This window comes from Carassius gibelio, chromosome B15, assembly GCF_023724105.1.
Source record: "Carassius gibelio isolate Cgi1373 ecotype wild population from Czech Republic chromosome B15, carGib1.2-hapl.c, whole genome shotgun sequence".
In the NCBI taxonomy this organism is placed as follows: Eukaryota; Metazoa; Chordata; class Actinopteri; order Cypriniformes; family Cyprinidae; genus Carassius; species Carassius gibelio.
In genome coordinates, this window is record NC_068410.1 from 4,695,822 (window position 1) to 4,716,454 (window position 20,633).

Below are 20,633 nucleotides of genomic sequence, written 5' to 3' on the forward strand. Positions count from 1 at the left end.
ATGGCAGAGGCAACCATTACAACTGATGACAACATTCAACTTCTTGATACTCAAAACATCAGAAGGACAATAATCGACCACTTTCACTTGCGTATGATACAACACTGGACAGGCTTACGCCTACAAGGACAACTGGCCTGCCTGCCCTGTGCTGACCAGAACCTATCACACACAGTTTTGAAAAACACAGCCCTACAAGATGACATCTACAGATTCACAATTAAAGCTCGTCTTCAGGTACTACCAACAAAGTCCAACTTAGCAACCTGGTTTCCATCTGCACATGAGCCGTTCTGCCTGCAACATCACAGCCGGCAAAGAGAGACGATCGCGCACATCCTTAACGGCTGCTCTGCCTATAAAGGACTGTACATCGCGCGCCACGACCGTATTGTTGCACTCTCAGCGAAGGAGCTCAGAGACAATGTCAGCCATACCACAATCCACTGTAACGAAAAGATCAAGACAGACTGGTTCCCCCTCCCACATGAACAGTGCGTTACATTGGAAACTGCCATAAATCACTTACCAAATACACCGGATATAATTGTAATTAATGAACACACCAAAGCTGTTACAATAATAGAAATCGGTTGCTCTTTTGATGCCTACATGGACACCTGCTATGCTTCAAAACTGTTGAAATACCAACCATGGTACAATGTTTTTAATAACTCTGGCTACTCTTGTAAAGTTATTGCCCTCATTTTTGGTAGTTTAGGCCATGTGCACAAGTTGTGTGTAAGAGGCCTGCAGATCTGTGGACTACATAAGAACAAGGCCAAAAAACTGACGAGATATTGCTCTGTATCAGCAGTAATCGGTATCCTCTACATATGGAGGCGCAGGTGCCACCTTTACCCTTAATGTGCAAAATGGACTGAGATATTGGTTGCTGCTGTACATCTTTCTGTCAAATTTGGATTAAGCCATGATATATGCTTATCTTTTAAATCCAAATAAAGAATTTATATATGATTAATTGCAATTTCTCATTTGACAGCACTAATTTATTTATACAGCCATGAACGGTAAAATAGACTACAAGATTTCTTTGCTTTGCAAGTGATGCGGGTGTACCTTAAAAGTATAGTAAGATAAAATATAAGTGAATATCTGGCAACCACAGGACTTTCCTACAGCTGTATGGCAGGACTCAACATGGGATGCTAATAGTTTGTCACACATGAGCCTTGGAGTCCCTTCATGAAGCTCAAAACCTCCTGCAACCAAACAGCAGTGAGTTCTTTGACAGCCAGTGACATAAACGACAAAACACACGCAATTACTGCAGGAGATAAAGATGGATTAGATGGAGGAGACCACCTGCAAACCACAACACATCAGCAAACATGTCCTCGTCTGCCTCGTGTGCTCGATTAGATCAAACTCATGAATATCTCAAAAGAGATAATGAATAATACGGGCGAGTGCTAAAACTACAACTATGCTTGGTGCATTTTTAAATACATTCCAGTGAGGACAAATAATCTAAATGGACAGCATGGTGGGAAATGCAGATGTTATTGTAAAAACCAAGGCCAGAAACCGAGACAGCAGACGGACAGAGAAGAAGATGCGATTTCTTTTTTTTTTCTGAAAAGAAATTATGCATTACATGTAACGGAACAGTGAACATGTAAATAGGCAGCGATATTACATTCACCAGTTGTTCCCTAAGGGCCCAGCATCCATTTCTAGGTGTTTTTGATAATTCAATGAAAATATCTTCTCTGGCAAACGCAGAAAGGATGAATCCATCCTGAAAGCACGCTGTGTACATGTTGGATTTGCATTCTTGTAACTTTTTAGCCTGCACATCTGAAATACTTTGCCAAAAAGTTCTCGTTTGGACGCGAGAACAACATTCAGCAGCTTTTTTTCGTGGCATTCATGATCTACATGGTACGTGAATTGGCTCTTGAGGTGTTTATCAGATGTTTGCATGCTAATATGATACAAATATGCAGTACTTTCCAGATGTTGCGCTCTTGGCAGTGTGTAAGTGCTTACTGTGTGACAATACTGTAAAGTTAAAAGGGTAATTCTCACCAATCTATCTCTCTCTCTCTCTCTCTCTCTTTCACACACACACACACACACACACACACACACACACACACACACACACACAGAGAAAACCTCACAAAATCTATATTATCAGTACTTGAGTTTTTAAAATGGCTTTATTGTATTTGTTGTATTTATTACAATTATCAGTTTTAGAGATTCTATTTAATTAATATAAACATATATAATTTAGGATTTCTATTAGTTTTGAGGTTTTACTTCAGCTTCAACTTCTGTATCAATTATTTGTCAAAGAAAGTATTTCTGCTAATATTTAGAGTTTATTTCAAGTCTATTTTAATAAATGAAAAACATGCATAATAGTTTTGGTTTGATAACAACACTGGTTTTAAACTTTAAAAAAGCCCCCAAAAACAACATAAAATAATCATAAAAATTAACCTTAATCATAAGAACTGATTATTATTTTTATTAGTTATTTATTTTTTTGCTAAATAAATACATAGTTTTCCCAGAACTGAAATTTTCTCAGCCTCAGGCCATTTCAAGTTAGATTAGTTTATTTCTTCATCAAAATAGATATGTAGAATCACATCACTTGCTCACCAACGGATCCTCTGCAGTGAATGGGTGCCGTCAGATTGAGTGTACAAACAGCTGATAAAAACATCACAATAATCCACATCACTCCAGTCCATCAATTAATGTCTTATGAAGCAAAAAGCTGCATTAAACTATTAAAAAAGCTTAAACTAAACTAAAAAAACTTAAACTATTGCTTCCAGCAACAGTCCTTTATCCATAATATTACCACTGTCAGAGTCATGAAATATGCACAAAGCCAGCACCATATACAAGACAGACAGTCCAAAACAGTTCTATACAAATATGTGTGCATATTGTGATGTGAGAACTGGACTTTTTCATCAGTGGAAGCACTATTATGGATTATAAACTCCATATATTATCAGCTGTTTGGACTCTCATTCTGATGGCACCCATCCACCGCAGTGGATCCATTGCCGAACAAGAGATGCAATTCTACATATCTCCAGTTCTTTTCTGATTTAAGAAACAAACCCATCTACATCTTCAGAGGCCTGAGGGTGAGTACACTTTCATGAACTATCAACTCACTAATTGATCATCAGTAATGCTTGTGGGCAAATCCAATGAACTATTTATCTCGATCATTTAATTTCCATGACTTTCCCAAATTCTGCTTTCTTCATGACCCAGCAATGCTAAACAAACAGAATCTCTTGCTAATTTTGAAACCGAACCGAACCTCTCGTGTCATCAAACTAGTGCGGTAATCATGAAGTTTTGCACTGTTCCATGTCTGCCGTCCTCCAAGTTTAATCAGGAGATTTTCTCATTAGAAGCCCATCGTGAAATGAGGGCCACTGTTTAAAAGAGCAGCAATCCTTCTGGTCTCGAAGAGGACATGTACATCAGTTCAGCTGAACAGGCCCTTAAAGTCAAAGGCAAAAAAATGATTGAGGACAAGAAATCGAAGCACCCTGTCCACTCCAAAAGCCACAGTGCTGGAGAAGATAATGAGCCTCTGAAGCTCTCAAAGTGAGAGCCTGATTACACTCGAACTACACACACTCTTACACACAACTGATTAAATACCAAACTGCGTATCTCCTCGCTTCTGGAAAGACTCTGACGAGTTACTATCGATCCTGAACTTTTATTATACACACACTGATTGTAAACATCTTATGTGGAGTTATTGCGATTATCAGGTGAGTGTTAATATTCAAAACGAGAATTTTTTTTATTTTTTTTTATGTGTGTTTGGGTCAAAACATCAAAAATATCACACAACGTATCACATTTCCAATGCTTTTAGGTGTAAAGACATGAAACATTTACCTGCAGAAAGACATTATTCAGATGGAAATAATGTGAGGCAGGATTTAATCTGATCAAATATAATTTGTTTAGATCATTAAAACTGGACACACTAGGCCATATTTGTTAATACACTTTACATTTGATAACATTAATAATGTTAGTTAACACACTAACAATGAAAAATATTTCTAAAGCTTAAATCTTAAGCTAAAATTTTAAATGTAAAATGTATTGTTAATTACAAAATGTCCTAATATATTACCATCCAAAGTTGAATCTGTTAATTATATTAATGGAAATTGACTAAGTTAATTAAATAATGGGACCTTATTGTGTAGTGTTACTGTTTATATATTTAATTTTAAAGAATATTTTTGGTAGCATTTTACAGTAAGGTTCCATTTGTTTACATTAGTTAACTACATTAGTTAACGTGAACTAAGAATAAAATGTATTAATCTTACTTAATGTTAATTTCAACATTAATACATGATTAAAATCAAAACATGTGTCTGTTAATATTATTTAATGGACCTGAGCTACCGTGAACTAACTATTTTTATTAACTAGCGTTAAAATATATTAACGCATTTTAATGTTAGTCAATGAATTAATGTTAACTAATCAGACCTTACTTTAAAATGTTACCTATTTTTTCTCAGCATGTGAACTAAAAAGATAAGATGAGACATTTACAGTATTTCATGTTGCGTTGAAATAAATTACCCACAAACTTCAAAGTCATATACTGTACATATACTTTAATTTTAGCATTGATTTAAAAAAAAACACCAAACAAAACAAACTAAACAAAAATCCAGGAGTGAAGAAAACCATTTTTACACGTACAGTATAACAAGCATGTTTTAATACTGTTTTACACGGTCAACAAAACAAAACGAATCAAAGACGAAATTAAAACAATACAAACAAATGAATAAAAATAAAACCCCCTGCGCAAATCCATCAGGAGTAGAGGAATTCCCTTTTCTAGAATATAAACACAGTGAAATGGAAACAAAAATACAATTTAAAAAAAGGGGCGGGGAAACATATTCTGAAAAAAGGTAAAAAGCAGCTGCAAAAAAAGATGCGCAAATCTGTTAAAAATGCCAGCGAAAGTACGTGAGTTTGCGTGTTTGTCCTTTTCATCTGCTGGGTGCACAAACCCTGCCATGATTGCAGTTCAATATCTACAAAATCTGCATTTGAACAACTTACGTATATACACTGTACAACAATTGCCGTCAAAATTACAGCTTTTACAAAAAACGCTCCGCCCAATGGCATTCAAAATGACAGTGCAAGCTCTGAAATCAGCTCACGCCAAACATCTCAGTCCTGTTCCCTTCAGGCCTATACGCCTTTCCAATCCAAAGCTGGTCCACAGTATCACGTCTCCGTCTCTCTCTCTCCTCCCTCGTTCTCATTTTGATTTATATTTTATTGATTTTCACTTTCTTTACATTTTCTTTCCCTGCATCTTTTATTCAGTATTCCTTTTCAGGACTTGGCATTTCCTTCTTTCTGACTTGCCGTTATTGCTTTCGCTCTCTCGTTCCACTATTTTCTCTGGTTTGGGTCGGTTGAGAACCGGATGAGGTTTTTGGACTGCGTGCTACAGGCATGTGTCATTCTTGCATTGTAAGTGCCTGCGAACACAAACATTATTGATGATATTCTTCTGCTTATGGCTTTCTGATATGTTACCGTGATGTTTTGACAAGACAAAAAAAAGAGGAGACGTAAGCTACAGAAGAGAGTTGCCCACGTTCCTTTAAAACGCTCGTCTAAAACGATCAGCTTGAAAAATAGTGCTATTCAGGACCACTAATGCTTCACACAAAAGACGACGCTGCTACCAGTCCAGGGCCTTAAATGTGACATGACAGGATTATTTTAGACAGGGCCGCTGTAAGTCTGAACATATCCATCAGTTTAGTGCAAAAAAGTAAATGCATTTATAAAAAAAAAAAAAAAATATTGGGAAGATACATAAAACTTGTGTGCTTTTTGACTGTTTATAGAAAACGGTTTCATATATATGTCCACCTGTGCACACAGACAAGATCGGCTGCAAAACCTAGTGAGCTGCCTTCTAAGGTGGCATCCGAACTCAAATGGACCCTTATAAGTGAGCGATTTGGAACGGTTTACAAAGAAAGCAACTCAACTGCCAAGTTTGATGCAAAGCGCCCCCCCGCTGAACACAAAAAACTGCTGAAACCAGCCTAAGGTGGTTGGCTGGTCTCCCAGCCTGGCCAAGCTGGACTTTTTGGATGGTTTTAGAACGGGTTTGGGCATTTGGGAAACATTAGCTAAACATCTGCTTGCTGGGAAAACAGTTGAACCAGTTTAAACCAGCTAAGACCTGAAGACCCCCTTAGGCTGGTTTATTGATTTATTTTTAGCTTAATTTGAGCCTTGAGTCACATTTGATTTCAGTAGAGTTTGAAAAATGTGTATGAACTTACACAAATATTGCATAACTAAAAGTCATATTTAAATTACATTATTTTTATTAATATTTTTCTGAATTAAATGAGTATATCTCTTCATCTTGGATAAGGTTTTTTTTCTTTTACAATGCATTCAGGGATGTATATGTGAGCTACTACTTTATTTATGCTGTATTTAAAATTCTAATTTTAATTTAGGTTTATTGTACGCAATTCTAAGTTTTGTTTATGCATAAATAAAAAAGTCTAAGTACAAAGGACGTCACTTTATACAATTCAAATAAAAATATCTAAACTGAATTTAAACAAAACATATGTATTGTTTTGTATTTACTTACAGCAGGTTTGGTATAACTATTAGTATATATATTTTTTCATACTTCATTGCATGTAATTCTAAGTTTTGTTTCTGCATAAATAATAAAAAAAGTGTAACACAAATAAAATGTAATAGCTTTGTATATAATTTTTTTCTATTACTTTTAGTATTTTGTTTATTGTCATTATAGTTGATTGTCATTCTCTATTCTATGTAGATGTAAGTTTATTCCTTGCATTAATAATCTAAAATATGTAACTAGAAAGGATTTAATTTTATGCAATTCTAAAAAAAAAAATATTTAAACTTACAATTTATATCTTAGAAGGCAGCAAAATATCGTCTAGGTAGGCGGCTCACTAGGTTTTAGGACAGATCCAGATTTCAAACACAGCACCAAACAAATCAGGAACTGGAAGAAATAATGAAATGCACCAGGCAATTTCTGAAAACATGTCTACAGATCATTGGTCTCCGTTCAATATGACGCTTCTTGTTGCTTTAATCGTCTGGTCCCCAACCATGACATCACTTCCGGTTCCACTTCCTGTGCTTTTATATTTGAGCTGCTCATGCAGAGGGCAGCACTGAGAGTTAGTCTTCAGACCGAATCTGTCTTACAACTGAGACAGACGAAGAGTTTAGTGTCTTATATGTGGGAAAACACGTCCTGTTAACGTCACTAACTGTGTCTGTAGTTGGCAGGTGGCGTGTCAGACCTCAGTCTGCTGTGTATGTGGGTGCATGTGCGTGTCCTCCAAACTATCCAAGCTTCCTCCCGTCTCAGAGTCTTCAAACCCGCAGGGCACGGAGGATACGTCGGAGGCAGAGGAGGCATTGACGGACAGACGCTCCTCCCTGCTTGTAAAAGTGCTAAACTCCTCCCCCGCAGAGCCGAGTGGCAGCTGATGCGGAGGCAGGTATTGGCTGGGGTGAAAGTGTGGGCGGGGCTTGCGGTCCCCGCTCAGAGTGCTCTCCCTGGAAACAGGTTGATTGGCGGGTGAGGTGTCGTATTCCTCAGTGGGAAGGGGCGGAGGCAGCTGGTCCTGGGACATAAACTCCTCCTCCTGAGGAGGCGGGTAGTCGCTGTCGATATCGAATCCGCCAAGGTAATAGTCAGATTCTAAGGCCACGCCCACTTCACCCGTCTCATAGGTGGGGACTTCCTCGATGTCTGGTAAGCGTGTGCTCGGCAGCCAATCAGAAGTGTCCCAGTGGTATGCTGGTGAAACAGGAAACAGGAAGTTAGTAAAAATCGAGTGGGCAAACAACTAAGGGGTCCTTCGGTAGGAACGTAATCATGTAGGGCTGCATGCTTGGTCATTCTGAAGGGAGGTTAACAGGTTAGACATCAGTCCTGTCCCAAACGGAGCATTTGTTAAGACTGTAGGGTCTCCCGTTTGCAACATAGGCTCATTGGAAAAACGTGCTTATGCTTTTGCAAAAAACGTACCTATACATACAATTCACCGCAGTGTCCAGCACTTGTGTCAGTAAAACACCATCAACTTTTATTCATGCTTGCACAAATTATGATTTTGGGGCGGATTATCAATTAATAAAGACATATTCTCCTTTTTATCAATTAAAAAAGGTATTTGCACAATACTGTTAAACATTTTTGTATACATTTTTTTTCTCAAATTTCTGGTTCATTAAAAAAAAAAAAATAATAATAATAATAAAAAAATAAATAATAATAATATATATACATATATAAACACGTTTTACTGTTTAAACGACTCACCGGGTTTATTATAATTGTTAAAAAATATAAACCTTATTTAACATAATTTCAGCAATTTAACCTAATTGGAAAGGCAAAAATTCCCATTTTCATTTAGTTGGAAATTAACTGATATACTAAAATAACTAAAACTGAAACAAATATGTATCAATTCATACAACAACCAACATAAACATTTCCACAAACATGTTCATCTGTTTTGGATAAAATTGAACTCATTTCACTTTGAAAGTGTTACAGAAACTGCAGAAAGCAACTAATATAATTTTTCAGAAATGTCTCCCCAGGCACGTTTTTCAAATGAGTCTCAGCTGCCCATTTGTAATCCATTTGAGTTTTGGTGGGGACAGAAACATTACACTGAGCATCTCCACATGCAGGTCTTGCTGTAGTGAGTGGACATGCCTGCGAGGTGATCGAAGACACAGCCAGGACAAGAGGTCAAGGTTCAGAGGTCAGTGACACGTTGTTGACAAGCGAAACACATTCATAAAAAAATGCAAATTAAAAGAGTGAGGACTGCATGCAGCGATGCATGGAAACACAGAAGCGCAGGGACACACACGCACACATACACACACACACTGTACACGGCCTAATCCTCACTATCAGAAAACATCAATATCAAACAAAAGAAAAACACAAAGTCAGCAATGGAAGCACTGCGGGGGAAGAGACAGACGAGAAAAAGAGAGGAAAGGGGTGACGGAGGACTGCAGGTACTCTGATGTGTGTGTGTGTGTCGGCAAAGAGCAGCTCGCTGCTGGATGATGTGACATTTCCCAGAATGCAACAGCTCAGTTTGTCAGCAATACGGAAAGGGAGAGCGAGAGAGGGAGGAATAGACAGAGAACAAAGTCTGAAAAGGAAGGAGGGCAAGAACTCCGGGAGATTTAGCTGAACAAAGCAGGAGAGAGAACGTGAATCACCTCTGTTGAAGTTTTGACCTTGATCCATAACGGACACTGGCAGGCAGAAAAGAAGCAGGAAGACAGAGAAAAAGAGAAAGAGAGATAGATTTGTGGGGCAGCACCAAACCCATCCTAACTCTGTGTTTGTCTACAAACACCATATGCAAATGCACTAACATCCCACCAAGATATGCTTTTGAAATCATACTTGACATTTATTTCTGCGAAAAGTACTTGTGTTGTTTTGTGTGTTTTGTGATATATTGTTGCTTGTGATACCCTTGCAAAAATTAAACATTCTTTTTTTTTTTTTGAAAGAATGAATAAATCTAAAACCCCAAATCCAGTGAAGTTGTGACATTTTGTAAAATGCAATAAAATCAAGAATCTTTGATTTGTTCATTCTCTTTAACTTTTATTTAATTGACAAAAAAAAAAAAAAAAAAAAAAAAAGATTTCCACATTCCAACACATTGCAACACATACCAAAAAAGTTGGGACAGAGGCAAAATAAAAGTGAAAAGTTTATAGAATATAGTTTATGGTTTTGAAACGGTTCACAGTAAGCAGGTGAATTGGTAATAGGTCAAGGTATCATGTTTGGGTATAAGAGGAGCATCTCAGCCTTTGCAAACATGATCATGAATCATCACTTTGTGGCAAATTTCATAAGAGAAGTTGTCAAACAAATCACAAATCACATTCCGCAATGCAGAATTGCAAAGAATGTAGGTCTTTCACCAAGTACCATACATAATATTGTGAAAAGATTCAGGGAATCCAGAGAAAACACAGTATATGTAGGGCGAGGTATGAAACCTCAGTTGAATGTGCTTGACCTTTGAGCCCTCAGATAGCATTGTATAAGAAGCTGCTGTGTTAAATATAGCCTCATGGGCTCAGGAGTACTTCAGAAAACCACTGAATTTACCACAGTCTTCTTCTGCATCAAGAAATGCAACTGAAATCTGTTACTCAGGGAGAAAGCTAAACATCAATTCTATGCAGAGATGCTGTTGGGTTCTCCGGGTCAGAGCTCATCTCAGATAGTCAAAAAGAAATGTGCGAAAATGTGTGCTGTACTCAGATGAGTCCACATTTCAACTTGATTCCAGGAAAAATGGATTTCGAGTTCTCAGTCCCAAAGACCAAAGGGACCATCCAGACTTTCATTAGTGACAGAAGCAAAAGCAAATGTTTGTCATGGTATATGAGTGCAGCAGAGCAAACAGCATGGGTGACTGAAGGTACTATTGACATGGAGCCATTTACTGGGATTATACAGAGACATATACTCCCATCAAGATGATGTCTTTCATGGGAAGTCCATGGTTATTAGATCAAGACAAGGCCAGCTCTCATTCTGCATGTGCTACAACAGCGTGGTTTCGTAGACACAGAGTGAATGTTTTAGACTTCTATCGAAAATATATGATGAAAGAAGAATCAGACAACGACGATCACAGAGTGCTGAGCTTCTGAAGTCTTGTATCAGACGAGACTGGACAAAATGTTTGCTTGCAGAACTTTAACAAATAGTGTCCTCAACTCCCAAACAATGAGGACCGTTGATGTGACAGTGTTTAATGTAAATATGTCCCAAATTTGTTTGGAGTGTGTTGCAGCCATCTATATCAAAAACTAAATTTGCACATATTTATAAAATACATTTATGTTGGTCAGTGAAAACTTTGGAAATTGTTTCTTTGTACTTTTGTAAATTAAATGAAAGTTAAAGAGAATGAACAAATAACAGATTGTTGATTTGACTGCATTTTAAACAACGTCTCAGCTTCTCTGGAATTGGGGTAGAAAAATAAACAGTAATTGAAGCTACATAGAAATATTAAAAAGTAACTAACAATGGCAAAAGCACATACGTAATGAAAACGTTAAAAAATTAAGTGGTTTCTTTTTCATTTGTATTAATAAAATCCCTCAAATTAAAATAAATAATCAAAGCCACATAGAAATATTAAAAAAGCAACTAACAATGACAACAACATAAAACATTAAATGTGATTTCCTTTTAGTTTGAATGAAATTACTAAAGCTAAAATAAATATAAATTAAATATACAGAGAAATTTAAATCTAATAATCTGGTTTCTTTTTAGTTTTTCTGAAATTACTGAAACTAAAATAAATATAAATTACAGCTACACAGAATTATTTTAAAAAGCAAAACTACAGTAACAATGACTAAAGTTAAGTTTTTTTAGCTTGATTTTCTAAAATTATTAAAACCAAAATAAATGTAAATTAAAGCTACATTAAAGAAAGAAGAAAACATTAAAAAGGCAAAAGTGCAAAACAAAATTACTAATACTGAAACTACTAATTAAACATTGCTTGTTTTAGCTTGAATTACTGAAATTAATAAAACTAAATTAAAGCTATTATAGATATTAAAAAAACAGCTTGTGGTGTTTATTGTTACTATTAAATAAAAACTGCAGTAACTAGTATATTAGGGAAATTATGAATACCATGGTCAATATTTAAAAGGGTGAGAGATAATGGAGAGTGAAAACAGAAAGAGAGAGAGATTGATGGTGTAAAAATGTGTGCATTCCTTCCCAGCTTATTAAAGTGCTCATGTTTGATCTTCATCGTTGTGTTTGATTGACTGTGATTAAGCTCACAGCTCAAATGTCATTTAAATGTGAACCAAGAGAAGTAAGTGAGTCTGCAGTCAATTACTGTGAAAATCAAGCACTCCCAAACACACACACACACACACAATGCCACAACATTCATAAGATTAGATTTACATCGTTAGAACAAAACCTTCTGGACTAAATATGAATATAATATCAGTTTACAGACTGTTTAAAGTATATCCACTAAAACACATGTAAAGCAATCCTAATATGTGACCCTATTAAGTGTACATTTTTCGAAGTTGAGATTTATACCTTTTCCGAAAGCGGAATAAATAAGCTTCCCATTGATGTATGGTTTGTTAGGATCAGACAATATTTAGTCGAGAAACAACTATTTGAAAATCTGGAATCTGAGGGCGCAAAAAAATCTAAATATTGAGAAAATTGCTTTTGAAATTGTCCAAATGAATTCTTAGCAATACATATACATTACATTTTGATATATTTACAGTAGGTCATTTACAAAATATCTTCATTGAACATGAACTTCCATACTTAATATCCTAATGATTTTTGGCATAAAAGAAAAATCAATAATTTTGACCCATACTTTGTATTTTTGGCTATTGCTACAAATATACCCCAGAGACTTCAGACTGGTTTTGTGCTCCAGGGTCAGATGGAAAATATAAGCTAGTTAGCTGAAAATGACCATATCAATAATAATAAAATAGTTTAATCAGCTATTACAACAAATAGGTGTATTATTTGTCATTGTGAGCTGGTTTTAAAAGTGCCATTTTTCACATTTATATTATTTAAGTATATTTAGTCCACTTTAAAGCAGTGCTGTTACTGTGAACTAAAACTATTTAAAAAACAAACAAACTATAAAATAAAATGAATACTAGATAAATTAAAATAGGAACAAATTTGATAATTTAAAATAAATTTAATTCAAAGTACTAAAATGACTAAAACTTATATATAAATTAAATCTACAGAAATGTAAAAAACTAACAAATAAAAATAACAAAAGCACAAAATTACAAAAACTTCAAATCCATCAATATAATAATAAATAAAACCTAATTCAAAATAGTACTAAATACTATAAAAGTATATCAATAGTACTAAAATAACAATAAAATAATACTAAAATAGCACTTCAAGAAATGAACAGTATGAGAATACTAATGCTAACTGAACTTTGTATTGGCAAATGAAACTATACAAATATATTGCATGGACCTTTAAAATAAAGAAGAGTACATTGACAAAATGAAGGGATGGTTTAAAAATATGTAAATTTGAACTAGTTTTGAGATGTCTCAGCATGAACTAGTTTCAAGATTCAGAAGTTTGTTAGATTTACAACCTCTGAATCAAAGGACAAGTGGAAAACTCAAACAGGCTCATCAGCCTACATTACTTTAGCATGTCTAGCTTTGAAGATACACTTGAAAAGCTTTTTTTTTTTACAACTTCAAACGTGTGTGTGTGTGTGTTTGCAAGATTTGTGCTCTTCCGTTCTGGGTAATATATGATCTGGGGATGTGTTTGTAGGTGTGAGTTCGTCAGCGAAAATATTTGAGCAGGGGCTCGTGTGTGTGTGTGTGTTTGCTCGATCATCTTGCTGAGTGGGGTGACGTTTCTTCTCATGAGTAATGCTGTCTCTCACACACACACACACACACACACACACACACACACACACACTCTTAGTATTTAATAATGTAAAGTTACTTCTGTAGTGTACTTAACTATGGTTTGGGGAAGAAATGAGAAGAACAAAGCTAAAACAGACAAAACCCTTTGAGAATGCTTTCAACAAAAAAAAAAAAAAGAAAAAAAAAAGTTAAATGTAAAATCATAATGACTGCAGACTAAAAGTTCAAAAGGTTTTCTTTTAAGGGATAGGTTGTGTAATCATTATAATAATTTTCACATTAAAAATAGGGCTGTAAATTGAAAGTAATTTCGGATTATTATAAAAAATGTTATTTTATATTTAAAAAAAAATACATTTTAATGTGAAATGGACATAAAATATATATTTTTTTATTATCTGTACTTGAGGGCTTTTTGTATCAAATATTGACATGCAATTAATCATGAATACTTCAAATGATTAATCTGCATAAAATGAGATGAATTATTTAAGTGAGAGACAGCCCTAATAAAAGTCTATGCTCCACATGTTGACTTCTAAGCAAATGGTTATGTGTGTAATTCTAAAAAAAAAAAAGAGAGAAAGAAAAAAAGGGTGTTTAAAGGTTTGTGCATGAGACTTCAAGCGCTTTTAAAGAAGATGCTTCAGAGTCCAGCGGTGGGAAAGAGTACCTTCATTCTCAATCGTGTCGACTGCATCATTGACCAGCCGAATTACCGTCACTATGGAAGCTTGGAAAGAGAAAGCAATGAAGACCAGTCAGAAACGTTCACCCACACCCACACACACACACACACACACAAGCCAATCAAACAGAAGAATAAACTCCACAATTTCGGTAACACTGTTGGTCCACTGCAGAAGCTTCTGTGGCCAGATCGGCTGCAGATGAATTTAGCTGTGACCAATGAAAGGCAAGCATGACATCATTCCAGCGAATCTGAGGAGAGATGGTGATGTGACCAACACACACACACACACACACATACACACACACGCGCGCGCGCGCGCACACACACAGACCTGCTACATTCAAATCTTTGGTTGAGATGAGCATTAATTAAAGTCACTGCAATGTCATATTTAACTTTTTAATACAATAGTCATGCATGCTTAAGTGAGATATTATTTATTCATAATTATAATATTAAAATATTAATGTACACGTTCTAATTATCATAGTCTTATTATTAATTATTATTTGGCATATATATATTAACAAACAAAAATAATCTTTAACTGTATTGTTAGCAATAAAAAACATTAAAATCAGTAGACTTAAAAAAATTGGTATGCATTACAATAAATCATAATAGTCAATGTCAATTACAGAATTAGCTTGTTTGCATTTTGTACTGTTGATAAAGCAATAATTCTTGATAGAAAATACTTTTACCGATTATAAGGCAACAGGTCCGTGTGACAAAACTACAACTCCCATGATTCTCTGTTGCAGATTTGAGAATCATTCATGTCTCATTGCTTAAAGTTCAATATTAAGGTATTAAATGACAAATAATACATAAATAAGTAAACATGAAGAATCAACATGTTTTGCTTTATTAAAGTTTGTAAAAACAACAACAACAACAAAAAGCGTATTAAGTCATGGACTTAATACATACAAACAAACACACAAACACGCACACCTCACTCAAAAAAAAAAAAAAAAATCTTGGAAATTGGAAAATGAAGATGACTGCATGAAAAGTCTTGAGGAAAGACGCATGTCGTTTTAACCTTTCACAATGAGCAGGAGCAACACACACACACACTTACCGTTATCATCACAGGAATCAGACTGAAAGGAGCTCAGCGACTGGACCTCTGAGTTGCTGCCCTTGTTACTGCCAGAGAAACATGTGACCTCTTCCAGCAAATCCACTTTCCCTGAACACAAAGATCAGGACGACAACCAATCACAGCTTAACTTACAGTAAACACACACACACACACACACACACACACACACACATGTGTTGTGCGCATCAGCTGTGGGCGAATCTCCACGCCATTCTGTATCCGAGAAGTGCTCTCTTCTGATGTTGGCCTTCAATTCCTTTCTTTTCCCAGACATTTTTCCTTTGATCTTTGCTTTAATGGTGTCATGGAAATGGCTGCTTATAACAGCTGCGTATAATTGTCTCGATTTGTATTTCACAGGTGGAGAGTTTTAAGACCTAAGAGGGTTTGAATGGGAGAGACCGCAAACCACAAGAAAATGAAAAAGGAAGTTATTATGGGTGGTAAAAAGCTTCGGAGGACTCCGATGGGAGAGAATTTAATACCAAAGGGAAAATGGCTTTTGACATCAGCTTCTCCAGTAAATGGACTGCAAATACATACTTCCATAAACGCTCTTCGCTCGGTATTTCCTGATGTGAAGATTTATACTCTTTTAAAGAAATTTCTTTTTCTCTCAAAAGCACACCCGTGGGCCACTCACAGATCGCCTGATGTATAATACTCACAAAAAGGGCAACAGATGTATGAAAATGGAAGTTACAATTTTTGGTTATTGGTCCTTGAGGAAATAAAGTTGTGTTTAAGATCCCAGGTGGCTACAATGAGAGTCAATGCAAACGCCTGGGGTCAGGAAAGAAATTAATACTTTTATCTAGCCAGGACACATTCAATTGATGAAAAGTGACAGGATACACATTTAAAATGTTTTTTTGATAATCAATGAAAATTCAGCATTGCATCAGAGGAATAAATTACTTTTTAAAATGTATTACAACAAAAAAAGTCAGTTTTTAATTATTATTATTATTATTAATATATATATATATATATATATATATATATATATATATATATATATATATATATATATATATATATATATTCCATTTTTTTTTAAAGAAAACACAAAAAACCGAAACAAAACAGAAAATAAAACAAACATGTAAAACTAAGGAAGGCCGTTTCTGCCACGTGAAATTATAATTGTGAAATTTTATCAAAAATTTTTTTTTTTGGAATTCAAATTTACCAGAAGTGCAAGTGCGAGTTTATATCTCATGATTCTCTTTACATATCTCATAATTCTGAATTGCATCTCATAATTCTAAGTTTATATCGGTCATAATTCCTTGTTTATACCTCATATTTCTGAGTTTACATATCTCATAATTTAGATTTTATATCTCTTAAAATGTATGAGTTTCTATCTCACAATTCTGAGATTCTAACTCATAACTCTGAGTTTCTATCTGTTATAATTTAGTTTTTTGTCTCTTATATTTCTATAATACTGTTACTCAAAATTCTGAGATTGTATCTCACAGTTCTGAGTTTTTTTCTCTTAACTGTAGAAACAAATTCAGAATTGTGAGATATAATGTTGCAATTGTATTTTTTTATTCTATGGTGGAACCAGACTTCCATATGAACCAAAATGCAAAAATAAAAATAAATAAATCAATAAATAAATCATACAAAAAAACAGTTTAAAAATCAGTTTAGAGGGTCATTTTCCACATTCGCAGCGCTGATTTTGGGGTAAAAAAATCTGTAGATTTTGTGGAGTGGATTTTAACATGCTGAAATTCATTATTCAGATCACAGGGATGTGTAGAACTTCAGTGTCAGGTATCTCAATTCAGCTTAAGTTCTGCTGATTCTGTGGGGGACGGTTTATAGAATAACAGGTCTACTTCCATGTCATCTTCAAATAAAGTGACTTTTGATTTGGTTTACAAAAAGCATCATTAAAACGCAGCAAAATCTGAAAAGCTTTTATTGCATGAAACGGTTTCCACCTGAAGCTCGGTTTTCAATTTCGGCTGTAACCCTCATATGAAACCATATTTTGATTTGATTTACAGAAAACACCATTAACAAAGATGAACTTAGCTAGTGGGAAGCTGCAGGTGGAAACAGTTTCAACAAATATAAGCTTTTTCCCCCAGATCCTGTGCGTGTCTGCCTAAACTGACACAGCAGGAAACGGAGCTGAGTTTAAGAAGATAAAAGTGCAGTGCTCTGCCACTGCGTACACTGATAATGTGAAATCTGGCAGCAGGTCGTGTTATCTGCGCTGAAAACAGTCATAGGTCGCTTTACCATTCATACATCGGCATACAGTTTGAATGCTGTGCCAATGCTAGTGCTGCCATAGGGTTCATTAAGAGTCTGAATATTAAAATGTGCATGCCAAAAAGCCTCAGGGGGTTACTGAGATACGAGGATGTGTGAAACGGCAGATCTCGGCCAATCTCTGAGCTGCGTGAGGTTAAATGCAGTTAAATGCGACGTTTAAATAAAACATGTTAAGGGAAAGATGGATTTCACAGTTGGCGGGCATGAACTGATCAAAGCCGTCTGATAAATTCATACTGGCAAACACATAAACATGCATAAACATATGCGTGCAAACACAACAGAGCATGTGAGCGATGCGGAGAGGAGTTGCTTGATTTTGCCTGGAGCGAGAAACGTTTTATTTTCTTAATGAGAGGGTCATCGTGTTCAAGCTCGCATAACACTTCTCCATCACAACCACAATACACTTTAACAACTACAACTGTTGTCAGCATAATTCACACGCAATTTCAAATAAACTATTAATAGTGTCATAAAAAAAATAATATATATATATATATATATATATGTATATATGTATATATATATTTATATATATATATATATATATATATTATGTCTAGTAAAAACTGATGGATGAATCAGCAACTTTAAATAATAATAATAATAATAATATTACAGATCCTTTGAATATTCTTAATTTTTTTAAATGGATATATGCGAAATGCATGCAAAATGATTTGCACAAGCATATACATGCAACATTACTATAATTTTTCAGCTACTTATATTAAAATAATTTAATATAAAAATATATAATTATATTTAGAAAAAACATTTTAATGGAAAAAAATTTGGAAATATTTTACTGTAAAATAAAATGTATTAAGTATACTCAGTATGCTCAACACAAATGAGCAAATAATAATAATAATAATAATAATAATAATAATAACGATATATATATATATAACGATATATAATTGTTTATACGTGCAGCATTACTATTGTTTTTTTGCTATTTATATTATAATCATATATGACATTCATATTATATTGTTAAGTATACTTTGGGAAATATTACTAGAAATAAAATAATGCAATATACCAAATGTTAAGTGAAAATGAAAATTTGATTTGATGTTGATTATTTGATGTGAGCGATGTTGACATAATTTTTTATTTATTAAAGGTTGGAATATAGTTACTATTGTTCATCTGTTATTAATATTCAATTAATATAATAAATTAAAATTAGATTTATAAATGTGTGGAGCAGTAACTGGGTGGAGATTTCTTTAAGCTGTGCTCTAGCTACAAATGGAAATCCTGGAGTGGACTCAGATATGTGGAGTAGTAACGCTCACTTCAATCCTCTTTTATACTCTGATACACACACAAACACAACACAGATATACCGATCTCTCTCTCACCATCCTCTTCCCAGGGACTCTTCCGTAGGGAATCACAGTCAGACCGGCACGGTGAAACGGGTGGCAAATTTGGCGCCACGCTGCACACGACCACGCCCCTCCTGTTGGTCCCGCCCAGAATCCGCGGCGAGTCTGACGGATGGAACGTGCTCATTTCCGTCAGCTCCGGGCCTCGGCCGTCCCCTGGCCGTTTCTCCAGGGTTCCCCGAGCGTCTCCGGGAAAACACGGCGTGTACGCCATTGGCCGGACGGGAACCTGAGGAGGGCCAGACAGACTTCCTTCCATGTACAAGCTGATTGGCTCTCCGATGGCGCAGCGTAGCGGCGGATAGTGGCCACCGTTGGCTTTGTGCAGCAAGGCGGCCGTAGCAGGATCCTGAACCATGGAAAGGTTATTCCGGGAATAGCTCTTCTGGAAGACCTTCTTCCGAAAGGCGATGAATAGTAGGATGAGGATGAGGATGAGGAAGAGCACCACGGCGATGCCGATAAGCTCCTCCTTCCCGACGTAGGCGTGGCCAGCCTGCATATCCGGAACAAGCACAGGGCGAACAGAGCAAGCGCTGCCCACGAAACCCGGCGTGCAGTTACAGTAGAAGGAGCCGAAAGTGTTGACGCACATACCGCCGTTCTCACACAGCTCGCGTTCACACTCGTTCACGTCCTCTTCACAGCTGCAGAGGAGACATAAACACTCGCTGGTTACTGTGGCCTGCTGCCTTTTTACTGCATCACTTTACTGTCCTTGGCCTGCTGTAAAATTTATTGTGACTCGGCAGAAATGCATCGGTCTATAAAAAAACTGACATCGTGTCTGAAAGGGGGCATGATGGGATACATTTACAGCCTGAAGTAATCCGTCTGTCTACAGTGAAAGTGAAAACGCTGGGAGGCACCGCACAGTAACAGCCAATCAGAATATTTTTTATGAGAAATTTGGAGCTGGGAGATTTCATAGAAACCAAGCAAACTGTCACAGCTGGTTAGGACGAAGAATTAAAAAAAAAACTACTTTTGTTTTCAGCCATTTCTGGGAGCTAATCAGTGTGTTTCAAAGAGCCATTAAAGACCATGTGAAATCAAATGTGACCTTGTTTACTTCCGTAATAAATATTGCTGGGCTTTTTCATAAAATTTTAATCAAAATGTAACATTTACTGCTTTATAAACAAGTTTAGAGGCAACAAAGGCCACACAGATGATAATTGTTTTATTTTATTACTACAACAAAAGTAAAATTATTTTGTATAAATATATATATTTTTTTATATGTAATATTTTATTAAATAATATATTAATTTGTGTGTATGGGGGTATGTATAAAAATAATATACTATAACATATTCTGTTTTCAGTTTTTTTGTCATTTTGTGTTGTTAGGTCAAAATAAACTAAAAGGTTCAAATAAAATAATCTGAACTACTGTCTCTGAAATAAAATAAGTTGGGTTTATTTCCAATTTAACTTTTAGTTATATTTGAATCAATATTATTTACCTTATATGTACACACACACACACACACACACACACATAAATATGCAC

General features: G+C 35.4%; 1 protein-coding gene across 3 annotated transcripts in view; it reads right to left on the minus strand.

Annotated features, from left to right (window-relative positions):
• Window positions 1–4,657: 4,657 nt before the first annotated feature.
• The window catches only part of fat3a (FAT atypical cadherin 3a), a 140,969-nt gene continuing 124,993 nt past the window's right edge, over window positions 4,658–20,633 (minus strand). The window contains exons 26-30 of one of the 3 annotated variants that reach the window (XM_052576896.1): window positions 19,091–19,764; window positions 15,390–15,500; window positions 14,282–14,341; window positions 9,352–9,387; window positions 4,658–7,897 (exon numbers count right to left, since the gene is read on the minus strand). In XM_052576896.1, coding sequence (XP_052432856.1) covers window positions 7,389–7,897; window positions 9,352–9,387; window positions 14,282–14,341; window positions 15,390–15,500; window positions 19,091–19,764 — 1,390 coding nt within the window. In that variant the 3' untranslated portion in view covers window positions 4,658–7,388. The remainder of the gene's footprint in view (window positions 7,898–9,351; window positions 9,388–14,281; window positions 14,342–15,389; window positions 15,501–19,090; window positions 19,765–20,633) is intronic. The other 2 variants (XM_052576897.1, XM_052576898.1) reach the window with 2 other exon arrangements.